The 27,298-nt window shown below is 41.3% G+C and overlaps 1 protein-coding gene and 1 pseudogene across 1 annotated transcript in view; both read left to right on the top strand.

Moving 5' to 3' along the window:
* Positions 1-6,122: 6,122 nt before the first annotated feature.
* LOC145403956 (uncharacterized) overlaps positions 6,123-27,298 on the top strand; it is a 44,474-nt gene continuing 23,298 nt past the window's right edge. Inside the window, exon 1 of the mRNA XM_080275558.1 lies at positions 6,123-6,934. Within this exon, the coding sequence (XP_080131684.1) occupies positions 6,921-6,934 (14 nt within the window). The 5' untranslated portion in view covers positions 6,123-6,920. The remainder of the gene's footprint in view (positions 6,935-27,298) is intronic.
* On the top strand, positions 17,578-17,692 carry LOC145404167 (5S ribosomal RNA; annotated as a pseudogene).

Here is a 27,298-nt window from a genome sequence, read left to right as displayed (position 1 = left end):
GGAAGGTACCTTACATTTACCGTAAATTACAGGGAAGTTACATATATTCGGTGGCCCACTTACCGATGATAAATCTTTATCTCCATTTAATTCCATGCACTCCAGGTATTACGTCATCCAACCTGTACTTTAGCACAAAATCCAATCAAGCGATGTCCACGTCAACAACCACATTCGTCATGCAACCTCATCAAACCTAATATAAACAACACCATGAGGGACCTTTGCAAACATGGAACTTTCTGTAATACTCTACGAATACACTGTGACACACACACACACACACACAAAAAAAAAAAAGATATCAACCTCAATACTTGCGAAAATTACGGAGTAACAGCAACACCCACACGTCGTCTGCCAAGTCAACAAAACATTGGGGGATTACGAGTGTAAAAAAAACTCACAATAATATATGAAGACTTCCATTTCCTCACAATAAATACGAAGTCTACTAAATAATTTGCAGTGTATAAATGTACCTTTAAATAATGAGTTACTCCCACTATGTATTTTTGCTACGTCCCCCGGCGCAGAGGGGGGGGAGGGAGGGGGCACCTGACCCGACGCGCGCCTCCCTGTTTGGCTGTTCAGATAAGATTGGTAGCATGCAGATATTCAGGAGATGAATACGAACTAACAGCTCATGCTTGCCGTGACCTCTTACTCATCCCTGCAAACCTTGGAAACATGACCGATATCACGTACTGGAGTTGCATTAATTCTACAAACCATCTCCTGTGTCTTTGTGCAGAAGCCCAGGTTATGGAAAGCTCAGTGGCAAGGTGTACCAGATAAGCCAGCCTCACCTGAGTCAATACTCGAACATCTGTACTGCAACTCAAGGGTCTACCCCAACGTGCGTGCAATACTGCACTTCCTGATGCTGACCCGTGTGACAAGTGCTGGGGTTGAGAGGGCCTTTTCAGCACTCAGATATATCAAGAATGCTTGCAGGAGCACCATGAAGGAAGATCGCCTAAATGCCCTGCTTCTGTTCGTCCACAGGGATATGCCCCTTAATTATGAAAAAATTATCTCGGATATTGTATTAGTAAAATCTGAAAAGTGAACTGTGATTTAACTGAGCATGGGTTGCACGAACTGTATAGTACCGTATTGTGGACTAACACTTGAAACAGAACCCCAAACATTGGATGTGCATCCCATCGGACACTGTACTATAGCCACCCGCACGAAATTCGCAGTTCTGGCTCTATATAGTAATGTATTCCATTTTCTGTGATGACCGAGGAGGAAGAGAAAACTTGCTATAGTTAACGGAAATGTTTCTCATTTAGCTCAACAACTCTCATTGACAGACTCTTATTCTGTATAAATATTTATTTACAAAGCAAAATACATTTATTTCCATTTTAAATCAATTTTCATGCAAAACATAAGTTTGTCAAGGCATGCTGGCGAAGGGGAAATAATAGCTAACATTAGCATGTTTCCTGAATTCTTATTCTTATTATTTTTTACCGGATTTCAGATTAGGTGTGTATGAACCTATATGGTATTAAAAATTATATTTTAAGCACCAGGAAGGCGTACACTAGAAAACAAGAAAAAAAAAGAAAAGAGACGTAGTTAACACTATTTGATGTAGGTTAATGGGAAAAATATATTTTTGCCAAGAATCATTTCTGTAGATATATTTGCTACTATTTTTTTACCTTTAAAATTTACCCTACGGAATTTTACTATGCGCATTACTGAAACAAAATACATGAAGCGAGTAATGTAAACAAACATCACTACTGGATTAGCCCACCAAGCAGTAATTAATGGAGCAGTACGTCTACGTTGGCTTACCTTTAGTGACTGCTTACGACAGTGGCAGTAAAAAGGATTGGGGGAATGGCTCATTAAGTGCCTCTTCTCGATCATTAGGTTCAGTCTCAGCGTAATAGTCATAACTATTCTGCAAAGAATAACGCTTGCACTATTATAGTAATTGTATTTTGCTAGGCTGCTCCACTTAAAAGAATTTGTTTATTGTTCTGTGTCATAGCTTTTTCATTTTTAAGGTGTGGCCTCTGGTGATGAAATTCACATCCCTCTTGAAGAACTGAAAGGATCGAACATTCTCAACCCTTGAAGATTTTGAAGGTTTCTATTATATCTCTGGTCAAACTGTAGGTGACCTCTCATTAACAGATGGTGAAAATGTAATGGCAGGGACTATGTTCTATAATTATCAGTTCATTAATGACACTCAGATTCTGCAGAAATATCATGACTCACCATCGAAGAGTTATACAGCACTAGGGCTGGTGTCTGTCAATGCCGTGGAAAGCCGAGGCTTCCGCGGGTCAGTGCTCCTTCCCACAGAACAAATAACTGAAAGTCAAATGGCCACCCCTTACGGGATTATGGCGTCTGGCTACAGATAGATAGTATATAGTATTGACCATAGTGGCAGAGTTAGACTGGATACACATTCCTTCCACACCTTTAATGAACACCATCAGGGCCAGAGGCAGCATTTTCTTTAAGTGCCCTGGTAGCCTCCCTCACTTCCTCCACAGCAAGATCTTATTGGGGAGATTTGGTCCTGGAAAGGGATTACTCGCCTCAGGAATGGGTTTGGGTCGCTCACTTACAAACACGTGCAGAAAGTGCCTGTTCAACTTTTAACAGCTGTCTTCTTGTGGAGGTAAGTGATCCATCCTTCCTCATTTTTGTGGTAACATCTTTTTATTGTAGTTTTGCTTTAAACATAGGCACAGAAGGCTCAAGGTTTGGATTTAACCTCACCGGCTACATTTTTCTCATAGAGGAACTTGGCTTCTCAGACTGCTGCTGTGGCTTCATTTCTGAAATGCAATATCTGTTATATCTTTGGCTAATTCTTCTTCTTCTATATCTTCTCCAAGCATTATCTTTCTTGTTAATTTTGTCAAGCACCCACAGCATCATCCACCTGGGTTTCACTTTTTTTGTTTTTCTTTTTTTTGTTACCTTATGGGTTTGGTTGGGACACACTGCTGTACTACTGCTGTGTATGTTTGTAGGAATTTATTCCACATCTCCTCTGAAAGACCTCTGAGTTCCCTTCCCCACTTAACAGCCTTTACAAAGATGTCAGCCATTTGTTGTCACCTGAAAAAGTTAAATCTTGGTTGCTGGACTGCCTCAGTGTCCATCACTCCCTCCAACTGGAAGTAAAGTGTACACAATAATCACTAGTGTCCACAAGTGCCTAGTTAAGCCGTCCACTTGCAGATGATTACTCGTGAGGATGAGATCTAGGAGTGAAGACAGTTCACTCCCATAACAGCGGGTGAAAAAAATATTAGGCCTATGGAAATAAAACTTTTCAGATGCATTGCGGGTTAACTAACCACTAGGATCACAAAGAAGGTTCTAGAATATACGAGTGTGTATATATATATATATTACGCAGTGTCCCCTATTGTCGATAAGGGCTAAGGCGTTGCTCCTCGGTAGAGGACTTAGGATTTTGGAGCGTGTAGCATTATGACCGGGCCCTTCCTTGTGACTACCAATGACCTTTGGGTGGATTCAAACCTCCGACCCTTCGGTCAGAGCGCTCTAACTCACTGAGCCACGGCTGCTACAACCAGCTATTCTCCCGGCATGACAGTTTACCTGGGCGCGGCGCGAACTCACGACTATTCGGTCCTGAGTCAGGCGCTCTACCACTGACCCACCGTGCCCCCAACATACAGTATTCACAACAAAAATATTTACGCTAAGAAAATTCGTTACCGCTTTGTTTTCCGAGTATGACACTTCAAAGTAAAGATCCAGTGAGGGTTCTGAAAGGACGAGAAAGCCGAGCGTATACTGTAGTATCAACACGTATCTTTGAAATTTCTGTATGTGATATCAGTGCAGTCCCAACGTGTATGATAATGACAGGAGGTCTTTTACCGCAACACAGTGAAGTACCTGGATATCTATGGACATACAAAACTAAGGACATAACATTAAACAAGTATGTGAATAGCTATACACATAAACAGAAATCAAAAGCCAAATAAATACACTTCAAAAACGATAACATGAGTAGGCCCGTACTCAGAAGATGAGGGGGGGTAAACACGGGCGCCCACCTTCACTGGCAGCACCTACATTCACTCAACATCAAAGCATTACCTCTTCAGCACTGTGTTAATGCACTGCTGGTAACTTACACAAATGAAAATCATAGAATTACAGGGCTTGGGCAATGACACCTGAATACACTCAATTATATCGGTACTAAAAATGACGTTGTAGTGTTTATTTGGTATTGGTCCAAGTGGTTACTGCAGCCAAGGCTTTCGTTACCATATAAACGCATTTTAATCAATGTTGTAATCGGTGATGGATGCCTAGGTGGAAAATGAGGAGGCAACACACACCTCCTCCTCTACCTACTTTAGGGGGGGAGGGGGATCCTGTGCACGGACCTGCGTCAACATACTCTCTTCCTACCTTACCACCACCACCACCACCACCAGGTTACATCAGATTCCTCGTTGTCCCTCCAGCTTCCTGTGACTCCAATCACGCACACACGCGCAAAGTAATGATCGGAATACCAAAATAACTAGCTTAATTAAGCAGCACATGGAAAAGCACCACTGACTCAAACTGGAACACGGTTTTCCTCAGGTACAGCACACTAAGCTCCACTCCGGCGGTCCACCGCCCCCGTGACCCAGCCAGCATTTTAGACGCGATGCCCGAACCACGAAAAATGAACCAGTTTCAAAACATGAGTAGGAAGGAGAAAGGAGGGTAGTGTTGGGGGTGAGTGGAAGAAGAAATGAAAGGGACTGAGGGTTGGAGGGGGGTGGAGGAATGATAGGATTCATGTGATATTGTATAGCAATGAAAGAGGCTATAATGTATGCGAATACCATTTATTGGAGACCAGTTTTCGCATTTTATTACCACTGGGCTAAATATAAGTAAATGGACTATAGTAAAAACGAAGAGCCTAAAAATAAAACAGTTCTGTACACACACACACACACACACACACACACACACACACACACACACACACACACACAACGTTCTCGCTAGCCATCTGGTAGAAGGGAGTTCGCACCTCGCTCAGGTTGCGAAAAGTTTCACTGACGAAGTGGGTGGTTACTGTCCCCCTTGAGCAAGGGGACGGGTGTGTGGGTGTGTGAAGGTCACAGCCTTGCCCTTAGATCGGACTATATGAGCTCTCAGCTCCCTTCCGGGAGGGTAAAATGCTGACGATTACGACCATCAAGTGATCCTGACCGACCCGGTGAATTACACACACACACACACACACACACACGTGTGTGTGTGTGTGTGTGTGTGTGTGTGTGTGTGTGTGTGTGTGTGTAGTCAGTAATCAGTCGTTTACGCACTGTGTCGTGTACCAATAAGGTATGCCTAATCAAACAAAGGCCTTTTCTGAGGACCCCCTTCTTAATGAGATCTTCGGTCCCCTTGGGGACATTTTCTCCGCGAGTATGTAGCGCCATTTAATCCCGTGGGTTCCTGGTACCTCTTCCTTAGCGATTTATTTTCCCTACTACATATACCTTACTTCTCACTTGTATACAGCTCAAGTCTTTATGTTTTCAAGATGGTGGATAAATAACAAAGATTATTAGCAAGCTATGCGCAGATGTAAAATGATACGAAAAAGGTGCTATGAAGCTTCCTTAATTAACGAAAATGCAAACCTGGTGTGTTGTGTGGCAGAACATTTGGTTGGGTATCTGCTGGACTATTTGGAAGTTATATGAGGCAATGTTATGTGAGCCAGCGTGTGTGTGTGGGTTGTTAGTGGGTGGGGGAGGAGACAAAATAGTGTGTGTGTGTGTGTGTGTGTGTGTGTGTGTGTGTGTGTGTGTGTGTGTGTGTGTGTGTGTGTGTGTGTGTGTGTGTGTGTGTGTGTGTGTGTGTGTGTGTGTGTGTGTGTCTTTTTTACAATATGTGGGTGCGGCAAGGTTATGTGGTCAGGTATGTGTATGTGTGAGGGGGAGTAGGGAGACAGAGTGAGAGAGGCGGGGCAGGGAAGCAGAGTGGTGGCCAGAAATACCCAGTGTGCCGCATGCTTTTCCCGCTACCAGTGCCAGAGTGAGAGAGAGTGAGGGAGTCAGAGTGTGAGTGGGAGAGTGAGAGGGAGCTCGGTGTGTCTGTCCACCACCATCACCACCACCGACAACCACAATCTACCCTACCGCACTCTCTACACCACAAAAATCAGCAAGCCACACTACGGAATTGGTTTATCATACTGAAAAGCACCTCACACTACCACACTTCACTCTCCCAACGCTCCTCCACCGCCACCACACTCTACCACACACAACCACCATACTCCACCAGAACCAGATTTTACCACACTCCACTTCTACTACACGACACCAGACTTAACTACCACAGTCACCACACAACCATCACATTCCACCACATCGAAGTCAACCAATACACTCCACATATTTCAACTTACCTTCCACTCCACACGCACTCTGTTCTCCACACCCACTTCATCCTCTCCCTTCCACTCTGTTCCCTCCCTTTTCGACGTGCCTGTTCCGCCTAGCCAGTACGAAGGAAAAGAGAAGAAAGAGGAGGAAAGAAGAAAGAAGGAAAAAATCATAAAGGAAGATACGAAATGATAAAAGCAGACTGAGATTTCCAGCCGACTTCCGATGCAAAAATAACAAAATAACTTCATTATAAAAACAGATAAAAGTAAACAGCCATTGCACAAAGCGGCAAAAAAATAATCGTTACCTGAAAATAATAGAAAAAAAAAATCGATGTTGGAAATTTCCCTGGTGAGCTAAGTGAGTGCAGGTCATGTGCAGGACTCATCGCCATCATCATCATCATCATCAGCCCCAGTGGTAGACCGGCGTGGGACGTCTAACCCTCCGAGGTGCCTCCTACGAATGTGAGCTGCCGTCATGTCATCGTTTTGGTGAGTCCTGTGAATAACAACGATAATGAAAATGTGCAGTCTCTTCCTGTGCATTCAGAGAAAACAGGGAAACTGCATACCCATTCCTGAGATGTGTATCCCGATTCCTTTTAAATCCACGTGCTCACAATCCTCTATATCTGACCTTTTTTTTTTTTTTTTTTTGTGGGGTGAGGAAGGGGGCTGACCCCCCAAGAATCATGGAGGGGTCACGCATCCTAAATATCGCATTACGGATGACAGTCCATTGCACAGCATGTACTTAGATATCAAGGCCATATCTGCCTTCCTTTCACAATTTGTGTGAATTTTTAAATTTGTTGACGGGGGGTTTGCCCCCTAAAAATCATGGTTGCAAAACTGTACGTAGTGGAAAACCTTATTAGTAACCAGCCGAACTCTGCTGGCAAGTTTAATTTACTCCATCAAAAAGCCTTGGATGAATTAAAGGGCGCGCACGCACGTACGGACACACACACACACACACACACACACACACACACACACACACACACACACACACACACACACACACACACTACCTGAACCTAGCTTGCCGGTATAGGGCGCCTTGCCGAAAATTATACCATTCTGTTTTGTACGATTAATACTTGATTTTGCCTAACAACGAACGATTTTATAATGCCAAGGCAACTCTTAGTAGTCAAAGGCAAGAAGACGCGTAAAGAGGCGACATAATTATTATTATTATTACTATTACTAGCAGTAGTAATGGTACTTGTAGTACTTATTCATCATATAGCCATGGTAAATCCCATCAATAAAGGGTAGAACACTCCTGAGGAGGCAACGTTATTATTATTATTATTATTATTATTATTATTATTATTATTGTATTAATTATTATTATTATTATTACTATAATTATTACCTCTAACTAGCAGGGAGGTCCCATGGCTGAATAAAATCGTCTGAAGGCAGCCGAACCCATCTCTTAAACCTTGGCTCACTACTTACACTGCTTTACTCTGGACAACGCCGGACGATTAATTCGCCTCTGGGAGACCTTCAGAGATAATTATCAACTCTTAAATATCACCTGACTTCTTATTTTATCAGTCTATACTCTGGCTCACCTCAGACAGTTTTACTCGCCTCTGAGAAACCTCCCTAAGTCCAATGGTTAACGCCGACATCAGAGAAGGTTACAGGCAAAAAGTTAAGTGATGTCAGCCAAAAATATTGGATACATTTCCTGTTACACACACACACACACACACACACACACACACACACACACACACACACACACACACACACACAAAGTTTTTGTTACACCAACTTAGGAACTATACGAGTATGATATGGAAGAACATGATACTGCTACGCCACTATATCCCTTCCACTGCACTACTTCGTTACTAGTAACATATTCTCTTGTTAATCTCTTATTACAACTCAGTATTCACGGCGAAGCGATGGCAAATTTAGGCCAAGTTAAAGTAAAAACAATTCAGTACATCTTTATTACTCGTTTAACACTGTAAGCGACACGTTAGTATTCTCCTGTACGTCACAAAGGATGCAACTGAGGGATGAGGTGAGATGAGTGTGAGTTGGGGGCAGGAAAGTTTGTTGGGGAAGGATAGGGTGACATGGAGGTGATCTTTTGTGGTTACGGGATAGACAAACAGATAGAAAGATAGACTGATACAAGTTACTTGTGCAATCTGTTTCACTGTAAAAAAAAATAATAATAATAATAAGTACCGTCAAGGCAATACTGAGGTGTAATATGTAAAATCAACCGCAATGGAGGAGGTATCTACGAGCCTCTTAACTCACGAGGATACAATAAGAGTCTAAGCCATTATTCTCGTAAGCTTAGGAGTTAGTAGCACATCTTCTTTAGTGATAAATTTTGTATAATTATGACACCTTACGAGTATATTTCTCTTGACTGTTGCTTATATCTTCTTGAATACTGATAGTTTAAAAAAATATCATAGATGAAAGCATTTCCGTGCCATCTATTATATATACAGTATCTTAGCTTACTTTAAAATGTAGCTGCTCTCATTTTAATAAACACATATTTCGCAATTATACAAAGACTAGAGTATTAAAAAGCCCTATCCAGAAATAAACTGTAAAGGATGCGATGCTATATAATTCTTCAACAGCGCATGACGTCAATCAATATCCAGGCCACTCTCCTTGCGATTTTTTTTTTCAATAATCTGTGAAAAATGACTGTATATATTACTTCTTCTGGATGTGTGTGTGTGTGTGTGTGTGTGTGTGTGTGTGTGTGTGTGTGTGTGTGTGTGTAACAACGCAACATACTGTACACACACACACACACACACACACACACAATCTCTCCTTAGCCAGTGAAGCCTGTTTTTACTCAGTGGAAATCCCTTGTTCTTACAATTCTCGCCACGCTTCAGCACAGCATTCCTCAGCGCTCATTACACCACAACACAACTTCTCTTACACTCACACCACAACCAACTACAAGATACGGGAATAAAAGTAGATACAGTTAAGTAATCTACTCTCTCGTTGTAGTGCAACCTTATAATGACTCTACACTCGGTTCACTGTAATCTAGGAAACCATTAACTATGATGAGTGGTAACCATATTAACTATGTTGGGTGGTAACCATATCATCAAATGGCGTCCAGTGGTCTAGTGAATCAAGGCGCTTCAACCGGATGGGTTCCACAAAGGTTTACATCAAACTTTTGGCTGGGGTTTATTGCTCACATAACGCCACTCAGGGAAGAGGAAGGCTGATTATCCTTGTCTTAATGTTCGGATTAAGCAGCCCAACTCCAAGCCCCTACGTTCCTGAAGGGTCAAAAAAAGGACTGGATAATGTCTGGATGGATTTAACTAGAGCAACAGATAAAGATGTGTGTCCTATAGGCATTCACAGATCTAGGCAAACATAGTGAATGATAACGTACTGAAAAATGACGAGGAATTGAGCTCCACGCCATCCTGTAAAAATCCACTGAACCCTTCCCCTCCAATGACGCATTTTTCATTTCATCATAATTTCATTCAACTCAGGATCTCTAAAAATAAAAGGGTCAATGGTGGATTTCTTTCTCCCCCTCCCCTACGGTTCCAAAAGTTTTTCCCATCCTGAATAAAGTGAATAACATAATAAATACGTTATTGGATTGAAGGCGCAACGTGCGAACAATTTACTATTAATTTTTATATATATAGTTCCCTTCATGATCGGCGCAACTCTACCACAGTACTCTATTCCAGTCAACGCCTGACGATTTTATTCTGCCAGAGTGTGTCAAGGGAGACCAGGAATGTTAATGTTTTCTTTCACGTTATTATGTAGACTATGTGCTCGCTATGACGCAATACAGAATATACAAAGATTGCAGGGGTGAAGAGTTACCCGGTACTTGGTTTTTAGTTTCTCCCCCCTCCCCCCCCACTCTCTCTCTCTCTCTCTCTCTCTCTCTCATATACAAAATCGCTCAGGAGGAGGCGTTAGAAAAATGTCTAAGCCCACAAGAACACACACACACACACACACACACACACACACACACACACACATCACCTGAGTTCACAAATATATAAAGACGTATACGCAGCCATACGTCAGAGCACATACTATTCCCAACCTACCGTTTTCTCTACACACTTTTAACCTTGATCTTCCCAGGTAATAATAATCTGACGGATGAAAAGAAACGCTCATTTTGAAAACTGCCCCTGAACGTTAACCCTAAAAGAAAGAATAAATGAATAATGAAGGAAGGAAGGAATGAGAGAAAGAAAGAGAGAAACTGTTAATTTCAGCTTATTCTTGCCACCTCCAGACGATTTCATACAGCTCTGGCACCATGGCTAGCACTGAAGGGGTTAATGAATGCTATATCTAACTCCCCCAGTACGTAAAGTCGCTCCTAAGATTAATAAAATCGTCTGGAAGAAGCAAGAATAAATATGACTCCTCTGGCTGAGTATGTTAATGGTACTTATTGCCGTATTTTTAAAACTCATGGTGCTCGAGAGGATCAACTTAACGTGGTGGCACCGATATGGCTGGGCGGTGGAGTTGCCAAGTTATACAATCGTCCCTCATTTCCCTGTCTATCGCCCGGAAGGAGGATGGTGGAATGCGAAAGAAGAGTAACATTATTTGGTCTGAGGTCTACTAGGTTCACGTTCTAAACATACGTCTGTTATACGGTAGTTCTTTCAACTGAACTTAGCCAAGATTGTCGTCGTTTTGCAGCTTACTTCATGCAGCTCAGCAGAAGGAAGGGAATACTACAGCTCTACGTGCTTTTCATAGCATTTCTTCATTATTAGCACCTTATTTTAGTGTTAATCTCTTGCTGCAGCTCACCACTGAAGATGGAGACGTCGCAGTTTTAGGCCAAGTTAGAAAAAAAGTAACATTCTTAAACTTGAAATTGCAAAAGAAGAAAACCAGGTTCATAATTTTTGAAGGACATTTGCGGAAAGCCTACCGTTATATGATTACCCTGCATTCCACATTACAGAGTGCAGCTAGCAACAATAAAGAGGCCAGATGCGTTCTATCTTCGTCACATGAATTAGATATTTTCGTAAAAAAATGGGTATCTTCTTTCCCTTCTGTGACTGACGTTCCAAGAATACGGCTGTTACTATCGTCGGCATGCATTGGAGGGTCCTTAACATCTATTCCTTGGTGATTTGTTTTACATGCTACACCTTAGTAGTCTCTGGCACTAGACATCATTTGTGTCCTTTTAATACAGACAGTCTGCAAGAACAACATACAAGAGAATATTAACAACTTGAATGATGAAGTTTTAAGTTATTCCTTGAAGGTAATGATCATGAATACATAAATAATACTGTAGTAGCACCTTACTATTCCCGGCACCAACACCCTTTCACCTAAGCCTCCTCACTCCCCCCCCCCCGCCTTCCTGACACTGTTACCAAGGAAGACTGCACCGTCCCCTTCCAAAAGCATCGAGGTGGGGCGCTAGGCAGTCCCCGAGTGTACAATCAAATGCTAAAGTCGGTTCACCTCTACTGTCTCCATCTCATCGCAGGATTCATAGACCCCTAAATGTGACGTAGGGAAGTGAGGTGCATATTAAGCTTCATCGGTGGTTGATTATATGCAACCTTATCCACTGCGTCACATTCAACCATCTATGAATCCAGTGATGAGAGAGAGGTTGGGGAGGCGAACGTACTTTAGTATTGCACTGTTCCTTACTATGGCAAACTATATAGATGCTATGACTACAGTATATACATCACAGAGACGATAATGCTAAGGTATAATAGGTAACTAAAATCACTGAGAAAAAACGTGCTGCAAAGCCTCCCATGCCAATTAGGAAATGACCCATGGCCTAAAAGCCTATCCCGCCCCTCCCTTCCTCACCCAGATCAAGGTTTTGCCCCTTGAATCCGATGACGCTTTTATTATTATTATTATTATTATTATTATTATTATTACTGCTTCCACCAGACTATTTTTTTTTATATTGAGAGCAGCGCGGTAGTGGTGGGGTTAATGATGGCTATATCTAACCCATTTCGTTAGCAAAGCCTCTCATAAGCATAATAAAACCGTTTGGAGACAAAAGTAAAATACAAATTACGCATTCGGCCTGACGGGGTTAATGATCTGACCATCCCACACCCGAAGGCGGACATCCTAAAGCAGTGTTTTGATGGAGGCTCATGTAAAGCAAGGTCGACAAGTAAACAATTTCTTGGCACAAATCGACATATTAAATACGCATATAGATTCAAAACCGTGCAAGAAATCATGGTGCCAACAGGGAACACGAAATGATTTCTGACATTCAACTTCAGTTTCGGACTAGCCCTAACACCAACATTTTCCATTTACTCATATATATATATATATATATATATATATATATATATATATATATATATATATATATATATATATATATATATATATATATATATATATATAAAATAACCAAATAAATAACCAAGCTGAGGCAGGATCAATTTCGGGGCATCGATAACATTCCCATTTGTTTAAATTTTAGCCTTCAAAAAAATGCCATAATATTCTGAAGAGTGATCTAATGAAAAAAAAAAAAAAAGTCACTCTAGCATGTAAGAAGAGGTCCTGAGGAACTGATAATGGTGATAAATGAAAGTAGTGTGTGTGTGTGTGTGTGTGTGTGTGTGTGTGTGTGTGTGTGTGTGTGTGTGTGTGTGTGTGTGTGTGTGTGTGTGTTTGACGGACGCAGAGAAAGTAGTCGTTACCTGGAGATAAGAAGTCCGGAGATGATGATATGATATCTCAGGGTTGTGGTCGAGAGGAGAGAGAGAGAGAGAGAGAGAGAGACTAACTGCGATGGCTGATATTAATTCAGTTTTCTGCATAGCTCTTCTGTCTTCCTCATCGTTACCCCTCGATTTCTTCTTCTTTTTTTTCTCCTCATCTCTCTCTCTCTCTCTCTCTCTCTCTCTCTCTCTCTCTCTCTCTCTCTCTCATCGTTACCCCTTTTTGTTCGACTTTCTGTTCACTCTTTCGCTTCTCACTCATAATTCTCTCTTCCTCCCAACTTCCTTCGTGCTCTCATCACCATGACTCCTCCATTCTACCTTATTTATTATGCTTTCACACAAAAGTGGACACCAAACTGTAAAATTTTCTCTGCTTTTTTTCTTATTCTTGCTTCAAAACATTTCTCAATTTGCTGCCATCTTTTCATTTCTTCTCGCAGATTTTTTATACTTGGTGCAAATGTTCTCTAGGTACATATCCCCAAACGCCTTTCTGATTTTGGGGGGTTATGGTCGTTTGAAGGATATTATGGGATTCAAGATTAAACCATACATACACATACATAGTGAACCGTGGCAATTCGAATCCGTAGAGTTTCTGAACTTTTGCGAGGAGTGGCGAAGACAATCAACTCTGCTACCAATATTTTTGTGGAGTCCATCCTACATTCCCTTGGGATTTATCGCAACATTTTATTTATCTATTTATTTATACATCCGCATATTTTGAGAGAGAGAGAGAGAGAGAGAGAGAGAGAGAGAAACACAAATAACCTTTTTTGCACTATCTTGTGTCTTCCTCAGTTACACTTTCATTCCATTTTTTTCCCTCTGCTTCCCCCTTTCTCTCTCCCTCTTCGTTACCTCTCTTCTTCATCTTTTTTTCTGTGTGTGTGTGTGTGTGTGTGTGTGTGTGTGTGTGTGTGTGTGTGTGTGTGTGTGTGTGTGTGTGTGTGTGTGTGTGTGTGTGTGTGTGTGTGTGTGTGTGTGTGTGTGTGTGTGAGAGAGAGAGAGAGAGAGAGTGTAGCCTAACTAGTTGCACTGACTAGGATACTGCTTTACGTTATTTGCACAGCCTTACTTTCACATTATTACCCTTCCATTCCCTCCCCAAGTCTCTCTTTCTCATCCCTAATTCCTTCCTTTTTTTTTTTTTTTTTCGTTCGTCTACTTCTTTTCCTCCCTCCCTCCTAGGTCCTGGCCATCCTCCAAAATTGATAGCTGCTCTAAGGTCCACACACCATGTCACCTCTCTCTCTCTCTCTCTCTCTCTCTCTCTCTCTCTCTCTCTCGCTCTACCATATATTATATCAATCTATTTCTTTATATCCCTGTTGCCATGCCCTTGCCTCCGTTTCTGACTGATCACTTACACCGCCTATTTTCCATCTCTCTCTCGCTCTCTCTCTCTCAATTATCTGAAAGTTTTTGTGCGAAATATCCATCCCTCGAGCACAACATATGAGCGTATTCGGCAAAACAATCTGACAGACGAACCAAATGACGATTTATTCAATAAGTTTACCAGTATCTCTAATTACACTGGAGTACTACCGGTATGAGTTATTTCTGTTTACACCCAAAATGACGTAAATCTAATAAAACTTGAGTATAATAACATAACTACACTTGCATTCTTAACACTTTCTTTTCTGTTCGCTAACGAGTAAGCTGTTTAGTTTATTTCTGCTCCTCTTCTCCCCTCCCTCCCTCCCTCCCTCCCTCTGCTCCCCTCCTCCCACCCCCACATCCCAAGCTCGTAGGCCTATGTCTGCCGGTTCCCCAACTCTCTCTCTCTCTCTCTCTCTCTCTCTCTCTCTCTCTCTCTCTCTCTCTCTCTCGTGGACATAAAATCTATTTTTTTTTTTTTTACGTACTGACAGAAGGTAATAATTCGCCACTCGATAAGAGGCGATAAGAACTGATATTATCCATATTAACGAGTAGTTACACTACAGAGAGAGAGAGAGAGAGAGAGAGAGAGAGAGAGAGACGAAGTACAGGGAGAATAAAGTCGCAAGGAGATAATCAAAAAAAGGATCGCTTAAACACTATCACATTTACGGTAAGTCCTACAGCCAATACACACAGAGATCCAGCCACCTAAGTACTGCCTGGGGTCCCGTAGCTGTTTTTCGTATGACCAACTCCACGTGTGTCAAGGATGTTAAGATGCAAGGCAAGTGATTAAGATGCGAGACAACGAATTATTTCTTATTTACAGGAAGTCTTATTGCGAAGGCGGATGCTAAGAAGTTCCAACCTCGTAACTATTTTCTGTGGATTCAAACCTGTGAGTGATTAAACGTGCGGCAAGACTGGGAAGATGCAAAGAAATATTGATCTTTATTTCTCACTTACGGATGTCATTTTGCGGACACAGTTTCAACCACGTAAAACTCTCTCTCTCTCTCTCTCTCTCTCTCTCTCTCTCTCAACGCCGTCAACATCGAGACTGACTTTATTCATTACATCTAAAGCCAGGGTGAGGGGGCAATGATACGTAAGCCAGGCAACCCGTCCCCTCATAAATGTAATGTAATAACTCTCACTGTCGGCACAACTCTAGATTCCATTCCGCCTAACACCATACGATATTATTCAGGTAAGAGTGAGCCATAGGACCATTAACTTTCTCATGCTTGGGATAATTCTTGTACTATATTCCAGCTACCGCCAGACGATATTATTCAGGTGAGTGTACAAAGCTTCACTGACAAACACGCAAGGCTTCCCGACACCCTCACCTTTTGTGCTGTTTTAGGGAGATTAAGGTAAACCCGCCATGCCTGATATAATATGAGGACCATTTACAACCTGAGTCAGCATTCGTGGAGTACAGCGTAAACGAGAGAGAGAGAGAGAGAGAGAGAGAGAGAGAGAGAGAGAGAGAGAGAGAGAGAGAGAGAGAGAGAGAGAACCATAAATAATATAACTTGAGCTACAGTGACACCACAGTAGACTACTTGATATCGTTGCTTTTTTATTCTAGGGATATTACACCCTTTCACTACATGGAGTACTTTACATAACATTTTTTTTTTCGCGCTGGATCAACACCTGAATCGGCATCGGTTCAGGAGTAGAGCATAAGCAATAATAATAATAATAATAATAATAATAATAATAATAATAATAATAATAATAACACTAACCCTGACAAACAAGCTCGTCTTCACTCGACAACTTTTTTTTTTTTATTTTTTTTTTTTTTGGAGATATTACATTTTGTATCTCGGGCACCACATGGATGATTTTATATGTTATTTTCCGAGCTGAATTAAAAGTTCGATCAACACCAAAGACTGAGCAAAATAATACCCGCTACTACAAAACATTCGAAGGTGTCCAACATATTGCCTATTTTATATTTTATGGAGACTGCGTTGTTCATTCTTCCCAGACTTGAATGATTTTGTATACCATTGTTCCTGATGCATTGAAAGCTTAATCAACAAGGGTTTCGTGGCAAGTGTGCGTAACAAAACCCCTGCAATAAATGGTATATCTTCAATTCCTTTGACAGATGCACTAGGTTATCAAACAACTTCAGCTTTTTTTGCTAATTTCAGACTGTTTTTCTCCATCTTGACGCACTAGTAGGAATTTAGATGAATAAGCATGGTTTCAGAAGCAACAGAGTGTTACAGATACGCCACCAATAAATCATAACGTAACTTGAGCTACTTTGGCAAACAAACTACTCTTATCACCTTAACTTGGCCTAGATTTTTGTCCTTTTGCCGTTTATTTCACGCAGCTCAAGGGCAAAAAAATACAACACAACGGCTCTGCATCCTTCCCACAGCACTTCTTTATGACCCGCATCATATTCTAAAGTTAATCCAGATCAACACCATATTCTAGTGTTCATCTCTTATAACAGCTGATAAATGAGGTTGAACAGGTGTCAATTTTAGACCAAGATAGAGTAAAAGGAGTATAGGTTATCCGACATCTTTCATTTCTATGGTGATTGTGTTTACAGTTTTGGACACAGTGGTATAAACTAAGACAAATTTACAAGATTTCAAGAGCAACAGCGTAGCAGGCAACCTTCAGTAAATGATGTAAGTTGAACTCGGTTTACAGACTAGGCTACCTGACATCTTGCAATTTCAATGGATGTATGGGTACCTAAATCCTGACAGTGATACGAATTTTTATGGATTAGCAAAACTTCGCAAGTCGCAGAGTAACAAGCTGTAATAAATGATAAAAGTTAAGATCATCTGACAAACTGCCTAGGGTATTCGACATCTCAGCCTTCTTACTATGTTAAAGATACGATTTAGCAACTTTACAGATGCAATACAGTGTTACAGAAAAACCGGCAATAAATTACATAAATGATATAACGGCCATGTCACGTTGAGTACACCGCTTCCCGTCCGATCAGCGAAGTTAAGCAACGTTGGGTCTGGTACTTGGATGGGTGACCGCCTGGGAACACCAGATGCTGTTGGCATCCTACGTGTCAAGTGGGGTTGGTGGAGGATTAGTGCCCCTCCCTGTAAAACAATTAACTCTAAGCCCTTGACCACCCCGTTTGGGATACATGGCGTCTGGCAATGGATGGATATAACTTAGATGACAACACATTAGGCTATCTGACATTTTGCTATTTTACGGATCTTGCATCCACCAATCCTGATGTGCTGGTATGGATTTAGATGCCATTTTTCGTGCTATATCTTACAATCTGAATCAGCAAAGGGTTCAGGAGCGGTCAGGAGAGAAGGAGGAAGTGGGGGTGAGCAAGAGAGAGAGAGAGAGTTGGCAGAGTGTAGGGGCATGTGTGGCGGCTGGAGTTATATTTGTACCGCGTGACATAGCCTCGTCCAACACCCAGCCTCTTCACCTCGCCCTCTTTCTCACTCTATCTCTCGTTCTGTTCTCCTCACTTTGTTCATAAGTCAGCCTCGTCGTTTCCTCCCCCTCCCCCCCCCTCTCTCTCTCTCATTCTTTCCATAGTCTATTGCCTATCCAACACTTCTTCATCCCTCACTTCCCCAACACATCTCTCTTCCTCTGTCTCACACTCTATCCCCATCTTGTTCATAGATCTCTCTCTCTCTCTCTCCACAGCCTATCGCTTGCTCTACCAACTTTACATTCCCTTCTCCCTCCCTCCATCTCTCGTTCTATCCTTGTCACCTTGTTCATAAGTCACCTCTCTCTTCATGTCGCCCCCTCCCCCCCTCCTTTCTCTCTCTCTCTCTCTCTCTCTCTCTCTCTCTCTCTCTCTCTCTCTCTCTCTCTCTCTCTCTCTCCGTAACCGTGAAGACCTGCTGTCCGGCATAACACGATGTAATAACATGACTAATAATAATGATGATGATGATGATGATGATGATGATGTTGATGGTGATGATGATGATAATGATGATAATAATAATAAATAACCACCACCACCACCACCACCACCACCACCACCACCATCATAACGATATATGGCACACGAAAGAAAAAGACGTCTTATATTCAAAATACCCCGCACTAAAGACAATTATATCATTAACCAGGGAAAGATTCCTAATTACTAAGTAGCAAAGGTACCGTAAAAGACATTTAGACATTTGCATACATAAATAGCTCACAGGATTAGGCCACATCAAGTTCTAAACCCGTATATGGTAGGTTCTCAAGAGGAAAGATGTTGCAAGTGTTTATAGAAAAGCAATTATACTCGTTTTACAGTAACTTGGTTTAAAATTTCCATCTCCCCATTTTTAATCTTAGAGTTGTAACAATAACCTATACTAGAAATGTATGTTAGGTATGAAGAAGTGCTACGGAAAGAATCAGAGCCATAGCATGTCTTGTCACTGAGGTACATGACATAAGCCGCAAAAAGACGAAAATCTGGGCCAAGTTTAGGTGAAGAGAATATAATATGCGAGAATGCTCAGTGACGCGTTCATAAATGAATTAACTGGATAAAAAGGATGCAAAAATATACAAACATATAACGCAAGAATTAGGTAGTATAATAGGGTATATATCATGAGGAATGAGGCAATATGATGGGGCAGTATAAAGGGGCAGTATAATGGGGTATTATAATGGGGCACTGTGAGGCGGGTCAGATAACACTTATCATAGCGCTTATCGCAACAAGCATGTCTGTCTCTCTCTTCCTCCCATTCGCGGAAAACCTCTCCTATATCACACACACACACACACACACACACACACACACACACACACACACAACGTTGATATATAATGCGCATTTATATAACCAATTTTTATATATGAGAGCATCTTAAGGACTGGCCTGGTTCGTCTGTCACATCCTAAAGATTTCACTCCAGCGAAGGCCACATGGTGCTTCACTGTACTGGCCGGCATCTATCTAGGACTTCTGCGATTTTATTTATTATTTTTTTTTTTCAACTAAGACCAGGAGATTATAAAAGCAGAACTTATCATACTGTCCATAATTACTGACAATTTTCCTCTCTCTCTCTCTCTCTCTCTCTCTCTCTCTCTCTCTCTCTCTCTCTCTCACAGACTGTCCATAATTACTCACAATTTTCCTCTCTCTCTCTCTCTCTCTCTCTCCTTTGGTTTCTACAGCTTCCCTTACGTCTTTTATTCTGGGTAAAAATAGACACTTATGTTTTGCCGAGAGAAGCATTCAGATCCTTCAATACTTCAGGTGACTAAACAGAGTGACAAGCCAAATAGTTGCCCCTATTCCTGGAAACCACAATTTACTACGCTGGGTGGTAACCATGTAACAAAGTGACGCTTGGTGATGTGGGTGTAGGTGCTCCAACCGGATGTGTACCATAGTTTATGTACGTGGGATGAATGATGATGATGATGATGATGATGATGATGATGATGATGATGATGATGAGGAGGAGGAGGAGGAGGAGGATGTGGTGGTGGTGGTGATAACTGCGTAACTAAAATACCATAAACATTCACCTCTCTGACGCCATCATCTCCATAAATATAGTCACAAGAAGCTTCCCAACTTCGAAATCTACTTATACTCTCACAAAAATATACTGATAGGTGCTCGGGAGAGATGCCTTCACGTGGTGGCCCTGATATAACCGGGTGGCTCCACTACTCGGTTAAACACGTGCCCCTCCATTCCCTCCCTGTTCCCCGAAAGGAAGATGGTTTACTGTATAAGAAAGACAATTTTAACTTGAAGTTCATTCGATTCACGTTTCAGATGAGACGGGTAACAACAGCAATAACAACAACAAGAACAGCAACAACAACAATAATAATAATAATAATAATAATAATAATAGTAATAATAATAATAATAATAATAATAATAATAATAATAATAACAAAATCAATGCATTAATAAACCACTCAAAATTCGAATTCTTTTACAATCTTCAAAATCCTGAAATCTTGCCCTCCACACAGCAATATCTATTCGTAAATCACAAGACGTGCACAGGGGATGGGGATGTGCAAGGAGAAGCTGCAACTCTACGCAATGTAAACCTCAGATTGTATGTTTATTCTAAGTGGCTTGGGAGACTTCGTAGCACCTCTTCCTTTGCGATTTATTCTGAACATTACACCCCAAATATCGTCTTGCGCGTTGCTGTTGTATGCTATGTCGATTTTTCTCAGCTCGTGGGGGGTATTATAAGTGGTTTTTGATAATTCGTAGCACCTCTTCCTTAACGACTGATTTTTTCCATTTTACTACAATATTCTATTTTACGTTCCTGATGTAAACTACTGTACTATCGATTTTAAAACACTATAAAAAAAAAATAAACAAAGAATGTTTAGGTGTGACAAGCATAATAAATCGCAAAGGATGAGGTGCTACGAAGCCTCCTATGCAATACAAAATACGGTCTTCATTAACCCCTGCACTACAAGAGGCCTTCAAGGCTGAATAAAATCGTCTGGAGGTATAAAAATAAAGCTTAATACGTCATCGAACTGAAGTGGTTGATAATGAAGCTCAACCCATTTTTACTTCCTTCATCCCCCCTCCCTTCACCCCACCCCGTCAACTCAGCCCCTCCCTCGATACTGTGCTGGCAAGGGAGGCGAGCTGAGTACGTAGAGTTTCACGGGCATCGCGCTACACTTGCTGATGCGTGATACGAAGTGCTTTGGATATCTAGGTCAGTGTGATGGAGTCGATATTCCGGGGCTTGCACAGTGAATGAATGAGGGTGTGGCTCATTCAACTTGGCGGGCTTTTGGCTGATTTCTCCTACCATATATATATATATATATATATATATATATATATATATAGAGAGAGAGAGAGAGAGAGAGAGAGAGAGAGAGAGAGAGAGAGAGATTTTTGGGTGAGGGGTGGGAAGGCTCTCTGAATTCTACCTCATTCCATCCTTAGACGGGAAAGGAGGTCTGGATGATGATGATGATGATGATTTTATACAGACATATATAGATATAGATAGATAAAGAGAGATAGAGATATACAGATAAAAAGATGACAGTCAGACAGATAGATAGGTAGACAGATTAATTTAATTATAGGGCCTACAGTAGAAGGTGGACTGAACCCATAAAAGTACCATCAAACGAAATCCCACACCATACGGTTTACTGTTATGATTTAAAATTTCCTCATTCAACAAATGCCCCATGACACACACACACACACACACACACACACACACACACACACACACACACACACACACACACACACACACACACACACACACACATACATACGGAAAAAGCATGCACAAATCAACAGACAGAAACAAGATACACACACACATACACACATACATACGGAAAAAGCATGCACAAATCAACAGACAGAAACAAGATACACACACACACACACACACACACACACACACACACACACACACACATACCATATACATTACTAGCGAAACGTTTACAATCCGAAATCTACTTACTGGCAGCGGATTCGTAGCAGAAATAGGCAGATCGAAGAGGGGGAATGTGAAAGAATTTTGGGGAAAGCTTGACCTCGATCTGTGACCTTTATTTCAATCCCTTGGCCCAAATTTTCTCTAAAGCATACTAGCCTTCCCCCTCCGTCGAAAATATGGCTAATTTCTGATAATTTATTTATATACTTACACGAGGAACTCAAATTCCCAAATTAATGTAACAAATGACCTTTAAACTTCAAAATCAATCAATGAATTCATGTAAGACCTCCAAATTCCCAATTTTTAAAATAAACCGAGAAGGTTCAGTAATCTTAGCACCATTAGGGTTGAGATCCGAGCAATAAGCGTTCAAAGGGTGATTATAACGCGGCCGCTTGAGTTGCACTTGAATTAAGCGATGAGTTTGTTTACCGATAACAGCTGGTATGTGTCGGGAAGGGGGGCAAGGGCCGACATGGGAGGAGGGAGGAGTAGACGTGGGTGGAGGAGCCGACATGGGAGGAGGGAGGGGTAGATGTGGGTGGAGGGAGGGGCCGACGTTGGAGGAGGGAGGAGAGGACGAGGGAGAAGGGACGGGTCGACGTGGGAGCCGGGAAGGGCCGACGTAGGAGCAGGGAAGGGCCGACGTGGCAGAAGGGAGGGGCCGAGTGGGTGAAAGACTTGACGGAGGTGAGGGGAGGGGGAGAGGCGTTGGGAAATGTTTTAGATAATACTCGAGCAGTTTAAATGTCAAAATCTAATAATAACCCCACACCAGATTTCTAAAATCCATAACCTATTAATAAACCAAGAACGCTGTACATTCTTCACGGTATTAAGGCTGAGTTCGTGGCAGTGAGCAGGTCAAGTGGTGACTAAAAGGCGGCCGCTTGAGTTGCACTTGAGGCGATGAGTTTGTTTACTGATAACAGCTGGCGTGAGGGAGTGAGAGGTAGACGTCGGGAGGGAGGCTGTCCTGGGTGATACAGTTCTTTCACCTCAAACTAGACCATGTTTTCGTCCTTTGTAGTTTATTTCTCGTAACTCAGTGGCCCCCCCCCCCAAAAAAAAAAAAAAAAAAAAAGCAGCTTCATATCCTTTCTTCTTTCACCTTAACTTCACCGAACGGTCATCCTTTTGTAGTTCATTTCCCGTAGCTCAGTGGCAGAAACACATACTACAAAGCTACATTTTTCTACAACAGTTCTTCGTGACTAGCCTCATACTTGTACTCTAGTCTTAATCTATTGCTACAACTCTTTATTCAAGATGGAGAGATGGCAATTTTATGCCAAGTTAGAGTAAAAGGCGCACTGTGAAGAATCTACACTAAAAATAACTGCCATATTAAAGCTGGATATTATTATTATTACTATTTTTTTTTTTTTTTTTTTTGGCGGGAACTCGAACCTGCAACGATGCCAGTCAGTCTGACCCAGTCACTAGAACAACATTTTTTTTTTTTTTTACAATGCCATTTTGTCTGCTTACCGATTTTTTTTCTAAGCTTTCGAACCTGTGTCACTGAACGGATTACTAAAAAAAAAAATTATCAATGTCTTCATTCCGGTGACGATTTTTCTATTTCTACTGTACTTTCTCTATACCATCGTCCAATGAACTATGACAAACAATGTTTATTACAGTTTACCTGCAAAGAAAAAATCATCACCACCACCACCACCACCACCATCAATATCACTGCCACCACCATCATCGTCACTATCATCACCACCATCAATATCTCCACCACCACCACCACCACCATTATCTCAGTACACCTCCACCACCATCAGTATCACCATCACCTCCACAACCACTGCCACCATCACTCTCATCATCGCCACCACCACCATCAATATCCTATACCTATTCTCAGTACTATTAATGGGTCGGGCAGGAACCGGAAACAGGAAGCGGGAAAACCCCAAAGGTAGGACTATCATCTGAATGCCTAGGGAAAACGGGCCAAACTTCTATTCACTTAATATTCACAACTTATAATAATAATAATAATAAAAATAATAATAATAATAATAATAATAATAATATAAACGAACAATAAATCCTACTCTCCTCCTCCTACTACTACTACTGCCACGACTACTACTACTACTACTACTACATAATAATAATAATAATAATAATAATAATAAACAGTAATATCCACATTTTACCGACTATAGGTTAAACATACATTACAAACTTTTTCACGTGAAAATGGTGACATCAAAATGACTTCCTGAGGCCAGCGAGCAGGTAGTGTGGGCCAGGTTGCCTCATGTCCTGCCAACCATGGGATCGAATTCACAAACTGACCTATGACCAACTCCCTCTCGTAACTCAGAAGTGTTTTACGATGGATGAACAAGGGACATGGAAAGCTCCATCATTTTCCTTTCTCTGTCTTTCCTGAAAAAAACACATTACAGTTACGGTCGAGCAGGGATCGGAAATATGTCTGGGACTCTCATTCTAGTGTTGTGGAATTAGAGGCCGTGTTTGTACTTATTTATTTACTTTTTAATGACGTGTTGGTGGGGAATTCATAAATTATTCACTGTAACAGCTGGAATCAAACCCGCCCATTTCTCTGTCCACTTTACAACCATCTCCCCCAAGTTAGAGTACCCTACTTACATATATTTATGTCCTGGTGACGTGTAGAACATGGAGCTAAGCATCTGAAGGATAAGACGCACATTCACTATATATGTCCACTCTGATATGAGATCGTCAGAAGCTACGTAACTGACGGCCAAACACCCGTCAAAATAATGAGACAAATGGATATTCCATCCCACGGCAAGATATACGGTCATACTCTAAGTGTCTTCGGATGTTTCGTAACATCTCTTCCTTTGCATTTTATTTTGTAATAAAACATCATTGTCTAGCATGTTACGAATGCAAACTATGTTGGTTCTATAAAAATACAAAACATATGACTATGTCAAACATCGCTCCCAGCATGCAATATTTGATAAAAATCGAATGACTGCGACAAAGAATTGTTTCATTCTGGTTTTCAGCAAAGGCAGGTTATGTAGACGCCCTGCCTGGAATGTTTTGTCCCAGGTTCACTCACTCTACCTTCCTCTGCCGGCCAACCCCGCACTGACTGTAGTGTTGTTTTAACAAGCTAAAATGTGAGAGCACAAAAAATATTAAGTGTCAATATGGTTGAAAAGAATAACACACTGCTATCCTATGATCTCCAGTCTTTCAAACACAGTGTGTCCAGGTGATCTCGAAATGAACGGATCTTGAATTTGGCTCTCTTTTGTATTGTTTTTGTTTTTTTCTTGGAGGGAACGGTTTGCGGGCTCCTGGACTTTGGTTCCTTCTTTTTTGCTTTAAAAAATAAAAAATAAAGAAAAACTGTGAACTGTGACTGGGTAAAAGTTCCATCACAGCTACTACTAGGAAAAGTGCCTAAAAAAGTGTTACTATGGGTAAAAATTGTATCAGAGCCAGCATCGAGACCAGTTTGCCTCTAAATCTGTGATTGTAGGCAATAACTGTATGACAGTCACCATTAAGAACAAGCAACCTCAGAGAGTCTGACTACAGGCAAGAAATGTACAGAAGTACCCATGCTGAAAAAGTATAATGTGAAATGAGAATATCAAGCTGCACTTGGAGAAAAAATCGCCATCATTATCTTCTTGTATGTTACTGATCGTAACTCTGCCGCCACTAAAATATATATAAATAACGTGAAAGAGATCATTAAGGTGTAACAGACATGGTAAATCGCCAAGAAACATGTGAAGCGAATTTTACAATGAACTATGTCGGTAATAAAAAATAAACAACGTGAAAGAGAATAGCACGGTTCAACAGGCACAGTAAACAGCTATGAGAAACGTGCTGCGAGGCTTACAGTGCTACTTAGAATACGGCAGACAATCCATTCACCTCTGCCATCCCCTTCATTCAGAGGCGTGCCCACAGGAGGGGATGGCGGTGGTGGGGATAGGTGCGACGTCCCCCCCCCACCTTCCCCTACCCTCCTCCTTACACAAACTCCTGGGTACACGCCTGTCTTTTACTGAGATTATCGTGGTGCCCATATTCACATCCTATAAATCCGGTAAATCCCGTGTTGTGACTTTACCTGGTACTCTGTTCATTTTAATTACCGGTAAGCGTAAAACTGCCATCTCTCCGTTTCGACTGCTGAGCTGTAGCACGAGGTTAACACTAGAATATGGTGCCAGTCATGAAGAAGTACCGTATTATGGAAAGGACAAAGATGAAGAAGTTCCGTATTATGAAAAGGACATACACGAAGAAGTACCGTATTATGGAAAGGACAAAGATGAAGAAGTACCGTATTATGGAAAGGACATACATGAAGAAGTACCGTATTATGGAAAGGACAAAGATGAAGAAGTACCGTATTATGGAAAGGACAAAGATGAAGAAGTACCGTATTATGGAAAGGACATACATGAAGAAGTACCGTATTATGAAAAGGACACACATGAAGAAGTACCGTATTATGGAAAGGACATACATGAAGAAGTACCTTACTATGGAAAGGACATACATGAAGAAGTACCGTATTATGGAAAGGACAAAGATGAAGAAGTACCGTATTATGAAAAGGACATACATGAAGAAGTACCGTATTATGGAAAGGACAAAGATGAAGAAGTACCTTACTATGGAAAGGACATACATGAAGAAGTACCGTATTATGGAAAGGACATAGATGAAGAAGTACCGTATTATGGAAAGGACATACATGAAGAAGTACCGTATTATGGAAAGGACATACATGAAGAAGTACCGTATTATGGAAAGGACACAGAGCCATAGTACTGTCATATTCTGCTACTGAGCTATAGGGAATAGCCTGGAAAAGGAAAAAGAAAACAAATTAACTAGATTGCATTACAACACATAGATGGGTTTTAGTGCCAGGTACCGTGTAAAGACTCCAGATCCTTGCTGCAACTAGGTGGACGAGAATATTAACCTATATGCAAACGAAAAAAAAAAAAAACTCCTTTGTTATACAATATCCTTTTTGTTTACGCAAAGTATGACGATTGCTGAAGGATTTACCACATGTAACACAGGGACAGTACGGAGTAATAAGCAAAACAAATCGCTTAGGAAAGGGTGTTAGGGAGGTCCCTTAACCCAAGAGAATAGGAGTATTGGTACTTGAGGCCGGAATG

This window comes from Coenobita brevimanus, chromosome 62 (genome assembly GCF_032717465.1).
Source record: "Coenobita brevimanus isolate Jiangsu-jjx chromosome 62, ASM3271746v2, whole genome shotgun sequence".
In the NCBI taxonomy this organism is placed as follows: domain Eukaryota; kingdom Metazoa; phylum Arthropoda; class Malacostraca; order Decapoda; family Coenobitidae; genus Coenobita; species Coenobita brevimanus.
The sequence above is the reverse complement of the archived record's forward strand: the minus strand, read 5'-3'. Positions and strand labels throughout refer to the sequence as shown.